The 13,178-nt window shown below is 51.0% G+C and overlaps 1 protein-coding gene and 1 long non-coding RNA gene across 2 annotated transcripts in view; one reads left to right on the top strand and one right to left on the bottom strand.

Annotated features, from left to right (window-relative positions):
- Window positions 1–1,822: 1,822 nt before the first annotated feature.
- LOC128579808 (uncharacterized) lies at window positions 1,823–6,863 on the top strand. Its single transcript, XR_008378269.1, has 2 exons — window positions 1,823–2,477; window positions 2,518–6,863. It is a non-coding gene; the product is annotated as an uncharacterized LOC128579808 (long non-coding RNA).
- Window positions 6,864–6,869: 6 nt separating this feature from the next.
- The window catches only part of KLF13 (KLF transcription factor 13), a 45,721-nt gene continuing 39,412 nt past the window's right edge, over window positions 6,870–13,178 (bottom strand). Inside the window, exon 2 of the mRNA XM_053581979.1 lies at window positions 6,870–7,276. Within this exon, the coding sequence (XP_053437954.1) occupies window positions 6,987–7,276 (290 nt within the window). The 3' untranslated portion in view covers window positions 6,870–6,986. The remainder of the gene's footprint in view (window positions 7,277–13,178) is intronic.

Genomic DNA, 13,178 nt, shown 5'->3' with positions numbered 1-13,178 from the left:
GGTCCCAGTGGAAACGAGTGCGGCCCTTCCTTTGCCTATAGCTGCCGTGCCCCCTTCCAGAACACTGTCCCTTCGTGGCATTCCTAGCAGGCAATTTTTCAGCCTCTGCTTGAACACCTCCAGCAATGGGGTGCTCACTACATCGAAGCCATCACCAGGTGGTGGTAAGCCTCTAGGATGACGGGGGTGGGAGGGTGGGGGGGAACGCCCTCCCTACACCAGATGCCACGTTTCACCTGGGCAGGATGCAGCCAGCCACAGCATTCACCTAACTGCCACAAATTTGACTTCTGAATCCAAGTCCTGATAAAAATGCAGAGTTAGGCGTGTCCCAAGGCTGACTGCTCAAGCCGACCCCTCAGCCTGGCCCTCAGCACAGACCAACGGCTTTATGATTCTGTCCACCTTTGTCACCTGCCCAGGACAGGAAACGTGCTATGTACATGCCACACAATTATTATTATTTGCAGTTTTTGGCCAGGGCTAGGTTTGAACCTGCCACCTCCAGTATATGGGGCCGGCACCCTACTCCTTTGAGCCACAGCCATGTTTTTTAAACACCGGAAAAACCTATTGCTTGCTGTTTTTTCCTCCTACACTACTGGGGGCCTGTTGGGACTCCAGGAGACCCCCAGTTCCTGAGGTGGGAGCTCCGTAAATGCTGGGTCCCCCAGTCTTCTGGAAAGGAACTCTTGCAGAAACACATAACTTCTTTCAAATCACAGCAGTGACATCGTAACTGACGGGCTGCTTTTTTGTCCTGTCAATATTTTTTAAGCATCTGAGACTGTCTCAACACACAGCTATTTATGGAAGCAGATCTGTGCTGCGGTCACTCCATCTGGGAAGTTCTGAGTAACAAGGAAACATCTCTGAAGGCGGAACAGCCGCTGCCCCGGGAAAATACTCCAACCAAGAATGGGCTCCAAACATCTCAGCACCAAAAAGACCTTTGCTTGAGAATGTGTGCTTGTTTCTATGACTGCTCAGTGTGTATGTGGGTGCATTCATTTCCCCCTCCTAATCCAGGATATGGAAAACAAGCATTTATCTGGGAATGCCAGCCAGTGTCTATGTGGCTTCAGGGAAAACAAACGTGCATCAGCCACATTACCTGCACTTGTTAGTAATATATTTTACACATCTCGGTGTTTTTATCTACCCTATGAACAACAGGTGAACATGTAGGAACAGTCTACGGCCCAGATGCAGCCTGGGGTCTCTCTGTGGTTGGGGCTGAGAACGCAGGCCACGCCTGCACCCTCCTCCCAGACACCCTGCCGTCACCGAACTAGCTTTGGATTTCCCATTGCCTCTGCGGTGGACATCGCCTGCCATGGGGACACTATGATCATTGAGGACTTATCCAGACTCTGGTATCCACACAGGTACCAGCACACCTTGGGGTCAGTGCCCACGGTCAGTTGCTGGAAATTCAGTAGCTAGAAATGGGGTGTTTGCTAGATCCTGGGCAGAGATGTGAGGTGGGAAGCGTCTGAGGTTGAGACATGTGGTTGTGGGAGTGTTTTAGGGATAGGTGCCATGCCCCCTGGGGGACACTGCCATTGCTACCTCCTTTTCTGTGTTCTCTGGAATGGATGGAGGGGTGGCAATGGGATGGGCTGAAGCAGCCCCACAGGCAGGTGTGGGAGCCAGCTCACTCACTCTCCGCAGTTCTTCCACACTGGCCTGCAACCTTCCAGCCGAGTTTCTGCCCCTCATCCAGTTCTGGCTGCGCAGGTTTGTCCATTTCCGCTCCCCTCCCCTCCCACAGACTCTGCAGAACACACCCTACAAAGGAACCAGTTCCAGCAAGTATAATAATGAATCATAAATTTTATTTCAAAATGTAAACGTCACTAAACATGCATACACGTTAAAACAATAAAATTTACAATTTCGTTAATTTTTTCTTTTTGCATAGGACGTCATTACAATATAGAATCTATGCCATACAAAATACATACAAAGTTTTATCCAAGCAAGCCAAGGCCAGACTGCGAACTGTACAACTGTAACACATCACTGTAGTGATCCAGGCAGGGAAGATGAAACATGGCCTTCGGAAGCATGGTCGGGTGCTGGTTTAAAAAAAAAAAAAAAAAGGAAAAAGTTCCTATGGAAAGGAAAACATGAGCTCCACGGAAATGGTCTCGGACCCTTAGATTCTGCCTTGGGCAAACAATTCCAGAGAAGCTCCACCAACAGCTTTGGATGGAAAGGAGTGGTCTGTGCAACCTGGGGCAGCTGAGACCCTCGCTGCATGCCCCCAACACATCCACACAAGCTTAATTCCCAGCCACCAAAAGAGCCACAGAAAGCCCAGCTGGACACTGCAGCACAGGATCTCAGCTGCTGAGCCCTAAGGTCCCCAGCACTGAGTATGGGGTGGGGCTCTCTAAGCTGAGGCCAGGGAGCAAAGTCTTCACTCGCACCCTCAGAGTCAGGCACCCTGATCCCGAATAGACTCTGCGGCTGTGCCCCGCCCCACCCCGCCTGGATGGCTCCTGTGCTGAGTGGGTATCTCTGCAGACATTCAGCTCACACGGCTTCCAAATGGCCTGTCAATAGCACAAGGCCTGGGAGCCTGGGGGAAAGCTGTTCCTTCACCTCACCCCCAGGACTTCCTGCCTCTGCCCTCCTCTGCCCGGGGAATCTGTGACTTGTAGGGCAGGGGACACTACTTCTCTCCCATCCTGTTTATTTTTTAAATAAAAGTAGTAAAGTTTTAAAGCTGTATGAGAAAGGGAGAGGTTGGGCAGGGCCAGGTGGCCACACTGCAGGTTATCTTGATAAAGGATCAGTAGAAACCAAGAGTGGCCCCTCTTCCCCAGTGGACAGGGGCTCTCACCTCCGGCCACCGTCAACTCCTCTGACTGGTGAGGACGGGACAGCAAGCAGGAGGACAGGGCTTGCCCTAAAGGGGGTCCAGGCATTTATCAGTAGTAAGCTGGATTGTACACCCAAATTCTGGTTCAAAATTCCCTGGAATGTGTCTAGGACAAACCTTCAAAGCCTCAGAATCAGGAAAATTAGTCATAGGACCTGATTCTTCCTGAGGTGATCCTGATCTCAAAAACCATCAGCTACATTTCCATTTTAGTTTTGGAAAATACGGTTACCAGAATTGCCTATGGAAAGTTTGGGCAGTGAAAGATGTGGATAATGTACAAAGCATTTCTTACTGGTTATGATATAACCAACACATCATACCCTTTAAACCTTCTAGCACTGTGTCTTTGATTACATGACCTTTAAATGGTGTTTAAAAAAAAAAAAAAAAGTGACACCTGTCAGAAGTCAAAATAACCAGGTAGCCTTGTGAACACAGCCACAGCCAGGAGCTCAGACTGCACCTTCCTGTCAGGTGGCACAGCTGAGGTCCTGAACCAGGTTCCCAGGGAGCACTTAGCAAGGGCCAGCCCTCGCTGCCCACCTTCATCTACACCTCCCCTCACGGGGCTGAGCGGGGGCCCAGGGGGTGGTGAGGCCTGTAGTCACAGGTGGTTCGACCTGGAGGTGGCACCATGGCGGATCCTATACCTACCTGGATGCATGACTTGGAAAAAAGTGAAGGGAAGGGGATTTTGCACCTCAAGTGCTATGGGTTCTGCGGGACACAGGTAGGCACCTCCAGGACCGTGTTCCTGTCAAGGGCATCTCTGCCTGCTCCTACACAGCACCCAGCAGGAGAGGCCTCCAGGGCTGCTTGTGGGAGGGGCTGTGTCCATCTGTGTTTTTCTGTATGGCTGTAGGATTCAGTAGGCATTTGGGGAGCTGATAACTGTTCCCCTGGTATGGCTGACGCAAAGAGGGGGGCCTTCTTGTTTGGGACATAAGCTGAACACCCAGCCCCCTGATGACTGAGCCCAGAGTCAATATTAGGCTTTTGTATGTAGGGAACTCTCCCTTCACTCAGGCCACCCTGTGGCCTGCTAGAGCTGCAGTCTGCCCCAAAATGAAGATTTGAGTTTTCACTATTATTTCTACGAGCCCTTGGGTTCCTCAAACCCACTGACACTGGCAAGCATGGCCATAGACCACAAAAACCAAAAGCCCTGAAGCAGACCCAGGCTGGGAAGACATTCCATTGGTGAGAAGAAAACGCGGCCCATTTCAGGAGGGCCCTCCCTGTGCGCTGCTTCAGTGGGTGAGGCGTTCTGAAGCCCCACCCTCTTACGCAGGCACCCCTGTTTCATGATGAGATGGAAACCTGCTAGTGAGACACCATTTGAATAGAGCCTGAGATTCATGGACTTCCCCCCCCCCACCCGCCCTTCAAGTGAGATGAATTTAAGCCCCAGGAGGGTCCGGCCAGGAGTGCCCGGCAGGAAGTCCCTCCTGGTGCCCCATCCCCACTTCCCAGGCCAGGCTTGGCCTAAGGACCGCACCCTGACATTACCCGAGAACCACTTTGGGAATGAAGACACACTCATTTTCCAAAAATAGCCAACTCCTGCATATTTCTGTTTTAAGGCAATGTTACCCTTCCATCTGTCAGACGGAACAGCCCTGGGTCATTTAGAGGAAAAAATTAAATTAAGTGCTCTCTTTGGAAACAGCCAACACCCACTTCCCTCCCCCACCCCCACCCCGCTCTAAAACAAACCAGCTCTTTTTTTTTATTCCAAGATGACTAGATTTGGAGTCCTTTCTTTCCCTTGCTATGTGCAATGTGGAGTTAGGAGCCCTCCTTCCGACACCGTGGGCAGATCCAGGTCCCAAGGGCACTGGCTGCTCCCTCCCACAGTGCTTCCCTGGCCTCCAGGGGAAACGCCACTCCTTCTCCCTGCCTCTGGGAAACCTGGATGGTGAGTGCACCAAAGGACTTTGGAATAAAATTCCTGAACCTGGAATGTGAATTCCTGAGACATGAAATGTATTCAGAGTGTGGCTTTCTCTGCTTCACACACAAACAACTTTGGGAGGGACCTCACTTTGGAACCAGGCACGATGATCTTTGTACCCCGAGCACCCAGGGCTCTCTACTGCCAAGGTCCCTTCTGCATATCTGCTCTCTCCCAGACCTAATGCAAGCCAGGCTGTCTTAGAGCCCCACCCAGTACAGCAGCACAGCACCCTGGGTGGCCAGCTCTACACCTACCAGGGCAGGGGCTGCCCCTGGCCAGCATCATGTACCCTCAGCAGGAACTGTGCTCCTCCCAACTCAGTGCCCACTGTGATCCCAGCTAACACATGGTAGTTACAGTGGGCACCTGGAGAGACGCAGACGGCACACTGCCACCTGTGTAGCTGGTGTGGACAGAGCGCACCTATCCACCCTGGAGTCAGCCAGAAATAGCGGCCAGAGGCTGCGGGTAACAGCTGGACCCAGGTCTCTGGAGTTTCTCTGCACACATGCCGTGGCAGGGCCGGTGAAAGCAGGATGGCCACAACCAAGGCACTCTGGGCCCAGGAAGCCCATCTATGGCCCTCTGAGGTCCCAAGGGCCATTTCTCATCAAAATGAGTACCCATCAAAATAGGTATCTCTGCAAGTTATCCCGAGTCTGCCCCGAACTCACCCATCCCCACCAACACACACACACACATACACACGCACACACACGTGCGCTCACACACATACACATATATACACACACATACTCTGTCCTGGGACCTTGTATGTACAGGCCCCAACCAAGAGAAGGGAGGGTGAGCCTGGGCTGCAGGCTGGGGTGGACACCCCTGGCGTCTGCAGAGGAGCTGGCTAGATCATGGCTTAACTGACTGGGCCCAAGGCTTGAACCCCAGCCCAGCTCTCTGCTCCTCCTCTCCTCTCCGACCAGCAAAAGGCTGGCCGTGGAAACCCTCAGCAATCCTACTGTGCCACAGGCTGGTTGTGACCCAGAGTCTCCCAGGCAGAGCAGGGAGATGCAGGAAGGATAAGGAGGAGGAATCCAGGGGATATGGGGAGGATAGAAGTTTGCTAAGTCTGTGCTGGGGATACGCAGGTCTGAGGAATGTGTTTCCCACAACTTTCCATCTGGTGTTCCCTGGGTAGGAAACAACGCAAGTTCCCGACAGCGTTCCCATATCTGCTGAGACACTCCCACAAAGTTCCAAGTCACAATGTCCCGGTCTCTTGCTACAGAAGGGTCTCTAAAGTACTGAGCATGCTGTCACAAGCTCGGCCCTTACAGAGGCCCTCCAATGAGGCAGCCCCACAGTCTCACCCATGGTTTCAAACACAGGTGCCTGGGCGGCAGTGCCGGTGCGAGAGAGCTCCAGAACTGGGTGTGCCACCAAAACCTGCTGCCATCTTTTCAGAAGGCCAGGATCTCAGCCGGAGAACATGGCATGTCATTGTGAAAGGCTCTGAGTGCCTTCAGTGGGGAGTCAGAGCAGTGGGGCCGGGGCAGGCATGGCCCAAGCCCCTGCCTGGTGGGGTGGCCGAGCTGTGGTGTGTCCACCTAGGGCTTGTGTCTCTGCTCCCAGCCATTGGGCAGGAGCAAGGCAGGTGGGAGAGGTGGGGTGCGCCTCCACCCCGCACAGCCTAAGGCATCTCTCTGAGGGGGCCTATTTCTCAGAAACAGCTGCTTGTGGCCCATGGGGCACGAGCCTCAGTGACCAGTCTGCTCCCACCGCTGAGCTGGGCTCCACCTGGCCTGGTGGCCTGCTCCGTCCCCAGCACGTTTCCCACCCGGACAGAAAACTCCAGCGTGCAAATGTCTGTACAGAGTAAGGCGGCAGGAAGGGCGTCCTCGCTGACCTCGTGGACCGCGTCCATCCCTGAGAAAGGAGGGTTCGACACCGCTGCATCGCCACTTTGTGGTTATGTCTGTTGTGCAATTTGTGGATGGTGTGGGGTTTTCTGAAATTCGTCCTGGTTTTTTTTTTTTTTTTTTTTTTTTTTTTTTTTTTTTTAACAAATGTACTTTGACACCTGAGGTGAAGAAAGTGTTTTTTCATGGACTTCTTGCAAAGTTCTCCCTTCTCTATCACCAAAGCGCAGGGCGGGCGGAGTGGCCGCCCCGCTGTGCCGGCTCAGGGGGAGCTGGCCGGGCTGATGGTGGGGCTGCTGGCGTCCGAGCGGCTGTAGTCGCTGAGCGAGCCGGTGCGCGAGCCCCCACCGCGCCGCTGCAGCATGCCCGGGTGGAAGTTGGCGTGGCGCCGCGCGTGCTTCGTCAGGTGGTCACTGCGCATGAAGCGCTTCTCACAGATTGGGCAGCTGAACTTCTTCTCGCCCGTGTGCGTGCGGTAGTGCCGCGCCAGCTCGTCTGAGCGGGCGAACTTCTTGTTGCAGTCCTGCCAGCTACAGGCGAAGGGCCTCTCACCTGCGGGGCGACAGGGGGGAGCGTCAGTCTCAGCCTTGACCCCTCAGCCACCCAGGCTCCCAGTAGCCCCTCCTCTGTGCCCCATCTCCAGCCCCGTGACGATGAAGGTGGGTCACGGCCCTCCTGCCCACATCTGGGATGACATGGCATCTATGCAGGGACAGCTGTCCCCTGCCTGCAGGGGGTACAGGCCCCTGCTCAGGCTCCCATACCCAGCAGAGTCCACCTCCCAACATGCTGGTCCCACGGTAGCCATACTCTGGATCCCTGTACCCTGCAGAGTAGGGAAGTAGTTCCCAAAGCCCAGCACCCTGATTCCATTCCAACCCTCCTCAGTCCTGTCTATAATATGGGTGGGTCAGGGGGTGGGGTGGGCAGTGTCCAGACTGGGCCATTTTCAGGGTCTAAGACTCTACAACCAACTGGCCTGCCTGTGTCTGCCAAGGGAGCAGGAGACTCCAACGGCACCCTGCAGACCCTGGCACAGGAAAGACAAGGGCAGTGACCGAAAGGGCAGAATCGGAACACCTGGTAAGGGGGTTGCATTTACCCAGGCAAACTGAACCATGAAAATGACATCAACTGCTCAGGGAGAACGGATGGGGGTGGGGTGGGGTGGGGTGTGTGTGTGTGTGTGTGTGTGGTGGGGTAGAAAGACTCTGGCACCCCAGAATGCAGCCCTTCTGGCACAAAGGGTGGCCACACAGCCACCCTTCCTACCCTGTCTCTCCTCCTTCCTCTCTCTCCCCTATCATCCCTAAATCAGACTGCCTGTCCTTGAAGCTGGCCCACCTGTGCCCAGCAAAGGACACCCACCCACTGTGAACACAGACAGACACCCATGGATAGCCAGCCAGGCAAGGAAAATCAGCGACGACACTGAAGGAGAAAAAGCCAAGTGCAGCAAAACCACCAACTCCAGAGGAAAAGGAGTGAAACCCAGGAACACAAGAGGATGTTGTTAAACCTAAAACTTGTAATTAGGATTTCTGGAGGAATCTAACACAACATTTGATGCACAGACCAAACAAGATACCATAAAAAGGAAGTTCAAAGAAAAAATAGCATTTAGAAATTGAAAATATCATTGTCCAAAAATTCCATAGAAAAGCTGGACATCGGGTGGCGCCTGTGGCTCAGCGGGTAGAGCGCCGGTCCCACATGCCGGAGGTGGCGGGTTCAAACCCAGCCCCGGCCAAATTAAAAAAAAAAAAAAAATGGTAATTGGAAATTAGCGAAAGACTAGAGAAAACAGATTGGACTATTAAAAAAAAAAAAAAGAAAAGCTGGAAAAACATGTACTCAAGCAAATATCCTAGGGAAAAGAACAAAAAAACAGTTCTAGAAAATACACGAAAATTGCAGTGTTATGTCTTCTAGTACTGCTGAAGCTGAGGGCCAAGCATATTCCTATTTGCTCCCCTTACTGATTTTATGTTTTAGAGGAAAGGGCGTTGGGGGGAAATTCAAAATCAAGTAGCCACCATCATTTCTCAAACCTATTCCACAGACAGAAGTGAAAAGTTGAGAGCCACAGAAAAATCAACCCAGGGAGTTCAACATTTAATAAACAAGAGGTGTTGAGTGAGAAAACAACAACAAAAAAACAGACAAGAAATTACAAAAGAAATCATAGAACAGTATCTGTCAGAGTAAAAAAGAAGGCAAGAGACTAACCTGGGAAAGGCTGGCCCTTAAGAGGGCAAGGTTAAGTGTTTAGTAAAGGCTCCTGCGGTGAGAATTTCAGCAAAGTTAGAGCACAGTAGAAAGGAGAGATCCCAAGACTTAATAGAGAGGGTGAGGAGAAACAAACACCACACCATCCACAATGGAACAAAGCTGGGAGAGACATCAAACTTCCTAAGTCACACTGGATGCTAGAAGACAAAGGAACAGGGTGTTCCAGCTTTATGTTTCTTCTACTCCTGCAAAAATGAGACCAAAAAACCCAAGAAGCCAGAGACAGGACTGAATAGCAAAGGGTCATCTCACTATGGAGCAGAGGGCCACAACTCAGAGGGGGAATAGTACCAGGAAAACACAGAATTCACCATCAAGAGCCTGGATAAATACATGTCAGGACAGCATGAGACATATTTCTATTCCTTGTTTAAAAGAGAAAAAGAGGCAATTACAAATGACAGGAAATATAGAAGACATACAAGAAAACTAAGGTCCACCAAGTGACATGCAAACTAAAATCAGCAATCGTCAAGAGCTCTGTGCCCGGGACAGTGCTAGGGGCCTTTCCTATGTTATTTCAATCTTTCATTCACAACAACCCCATGAGGCAGCAGGAGGAAATGTAATTCCAGCATATGCCTTCACTGATGTGAGTCACGTTAACCTTAGCACTAGTTAGACAAAGCCCAGAGACTTAAATCCACATTAAGGGAAAGGTGGGAACACACAGTCTACAGTCAAAGGATATATCTAAGTGTAAATTACAGGTGTAAAATTATAAAGATAGTCAATAAAATAATTAAAATAATAATACATTAACTCAGGAGGAGGTAGAGGAGAAGGATAGGAGTGAGGTCAATCCTTAAAATTTCATGATAGGAAAATAACAGACAGTAGCTAAACCTGACAAATTAAGACAGAGCAATAAAATCATTCAGTTCATATGGCAGGAACCACCAAGACAATTCAACTCCAAGCACAGAGGTGCTTGTCTCTGGGGAGTGGAGCTACACTGGTAACAGGATGTTTTTTATTGTAAGCTCTTCCATGGCCTGAGTCTTTTAGAAAATTCATGTGTATTTATTTTTTTGACAACAATGAAAAGGAATTTATTATTATTATTATTATTTTGGACAGAATCTTACTCTGTCACCCTGGGTAGAGTGCCACGGCATCATAGCTCATAGCAGCCTCAAACTCCTGGGTTCAAGAGATCCTCTTGTCTCAGCCTTCCAGGTAGCTGGGACTACAGGTACCCACTACAACATCTAACTGGTTTTTCTATTTCTATTAGAGGTGGGGTCTCACTCTTTCTCAGGCTGGTCTCGAAGCCCCAAGCTCAAATAATGTACTAGCATGGTTCAGAGTACTAGGATCACAGGCATTAGCCACTGTACCCAACTGAAAAGGAATGTTAAGCTATATTCTAGCCCATTATTTCCCAGACCATGTTCAAACAAACATTATCACTGAATAAACTGTTAAAGGTTCCAAGGGGGGGAAACAATCTCATCAACAGAAAAGTTTGAAAACTCCCACATGATAATTCTACTCTTTGAGATGCCCAATGCACATTAGTCATTAACAGGTGGGAAAGGTCTAATGTGAAATGGTCTTGCATTAACTGCATCAGGTCAGAAGATGAAGTTCAGATTCTGTTTGCACATGCAGTGACAAAGCACGGTCAAGCTCCTCACTGCCTGCGGGAAGGTGGATAATAGTCCCCAAAAGACCTAGCCAAGTTGTAACCCCTAGAACCTGTGGATGTCCCCTCATTTGGAAAAAGGGGCTCTACAGTCCTGAGATGAGCTCCCAAGTGTGAGACATAGCAGGAGGGTAGGCACAGAATAGACTCTCCCTCACAGCCTGCAGAAGGCACCAACACAGCCAGCACTGACTTTCGACTTCCGGTTTCTGAAACTGTGAGAGTAGATTTCTGTTGTCTTTAACTCACTCAGTTTGTGGTCCTGTGTTAGAGGATCCACAAGATACTCCAGTGGGGTCCACAAGGCAATCCCATGGGATTGCACACAAGCAGCCTTGGCACTGTGCTGGGTGTGTTCCTGATGTTCACTCATCAGGAAAGGTTAGTTATTTCTGTTACTTTTATCCCTTAGCTCTGCCAGCTGGGTCTTCTCAGATTTGGACCTGTGGGGGAGGGGAACCAACCCAAATTCAGACTCACTCTTGCTTCCCAATAGCCCTTGTTGGGGGATTTGTTCTTTTCAGGTCCTTCTGCTTACAATCCAGGCAAGCACCTGAGGTGGGTAAAATTACAGGAGGGCTAGGTGATACTGGGGCTCCAGAGAACAGCAGCATCCAATGAATTGGGTCGCTGGTGCCAGGCAGCCTGCAATGGAGGAAGGTGGGAGGCCTGGCCTGACCACAAGGTCAGTACAGAGCTCTGGGCCTTTCTGTGTGTCAGCAGCTCCATACTTAGAGCACATGACTAATGGCTGGCCTGGGGGGTGTGGTCCTAACCTAGATAGACACAGCCTTCCCTGCTCTGTCCTCTGTTCCTCTGCAGCACCCTGCAGGAGAGGCAGCAGTCAGTGAACTGGTCCACAGACAGGAGTAACTCATGCTGGCAGTGGGCAGCAGCAGGGCGGGCCAGGCGGTCCCTCGATGGTGACATTCCAGCAGCACCCAGGAATTAATAAGCAAGGACCACCCAGCAGAATGGAGAATGGGATGGGGGACCAGTGGAACAGTGTGGTATACTCCAAGCCACTTTCACACTTGTTGCAAGGAGGCCCAAGTGCTTTTGTTTACATGGGAAATTGCCATTGACATTTACTGTTTTAGAAACTAAAAGGGAAAAAAATTCCAAACCCAAGCACACATTCCAGTAACTGTCAGACGGATGATCCATCACACCTCCCATTGCACTTTGAATATCCCATCCAACGCTTTTGGGAGAATGAACAGCATATAATGTAATTGTTGTGAAAACAGGTTTGAAGGCCAGGTGAAATGGCTCACATCTGTAATCCTAACACTATGGGAAGCTAAGGTGAGAGGATCGCTTCAGCTCAGAAGCTTGAGACCAGCCCAAGCAAGAGTGAGACCTTGTCTCTATTAAAAATAGAAAATTTAGGCCGGGCGTGGTGGCTCACACCTGTGGTCCCAGTGCTGTGGGAGGCCGAGGCGGGTGGACTGCCTGAGCTCAGAGGTTCAAGACCAGTCTGAGCAGCAGTGAGCCAGAGTAAGATCCCGTCTCTCCTAACATCAAAAACAGCCGGACGTTGTGGTGGGCGTCTGTAATCCCAGCTACTGGGGAGGCAACGGGACAGAGCATCGCCAGAAGAAGCATTGAAAAAAAGAAGAAAGAAAATGAACAAAAAAAGAAAAAAGAGTACTTCAAACGAAGAAGAATGACGAATAAGCAAGTTGAAATTAAAAATAAAAAAAAAATTAAAAAAATAATAAATAAAATAAAAATAGAAAATTTAGCCAGGCGTTGTGGCGGGCGCCTGTAGTTCTAGTTAATTTGGGAGGAGGAGGCAGGAAGATCGCCTGAGCCCAGGAGTTTGAGGTTGCTGTGAGCTAGGCTGACTCCACGGCACTCTACCCAGGGCAAGAGAGTGAGGCTCTGTCACAAAAACAAACTAACGCAAAAAAACCGCAGTTTTGATTTTGTGGCCCCAGAAAGGGTCTCAGATACCTTCACTCGGAAAACCACTGCTCTGGGAACTAGCTCCAAGGTGGGGTGTGTGTCTGGCTGAGCAGACTGGGGTGGGGGCACCAAGAGCAAGGTGGGGCCCAGCCAGGCCCAGCCTTTCAGGGAGTGAGCGCACACATCCTGATCTAAGACAGAGGGTGTCCCCTGGACTACACAGACCAAGCGTCCTCCTTGCTGGGCTATGATAAATCCTGCAGCTGTCTCCCGCTGGGCATGTGAGGATGAGACAACCATAGTAGGGCAGGACCTCCCAAGAAGGGCTCTCAGTCTAGCTCAGAACTGGCCCTGTCAGGAAGGGACCCGTGGGAGGGAGCTCCCAGCCTTCCTGCCCAATACCAAAGCCACTCTAGGTCCCACCGTCAGCTGGCAGGGAAGGGGGAGCTTCCCTGGGAAGATGGGGCCTGCAGGTGCCAGGCACAGGGGCCGGGGGAGGGAGATCTTAGGGTGCCTAGCCACTTGGCCTCGGGATATGGGGCTTACAGTGTGAGCAGCAGTGCAGAGTCCAGCAGGGGCATGGAGTGGGGCAGAGCCAGGTTA

The sequence above is a fragment of the Nycticebus coucang genome, chromosome 2 (genome assembly GCF_027406575.1).
Source record: "Nycticebus coucang isolate mNycCou1 chromosome 2, mNycCou1.pri, whole genome shotgun sequence".
NCBI lineage: Eukaryota > Metazoa > Chordata > Mammalia > Primates > Lorisidae > Nycticebus > Nycticebus coucang.
Note: the sequence above shows the minus strand (reverse complement) of the source record. Positions and strands in the feature narration are given on the sequence as shown.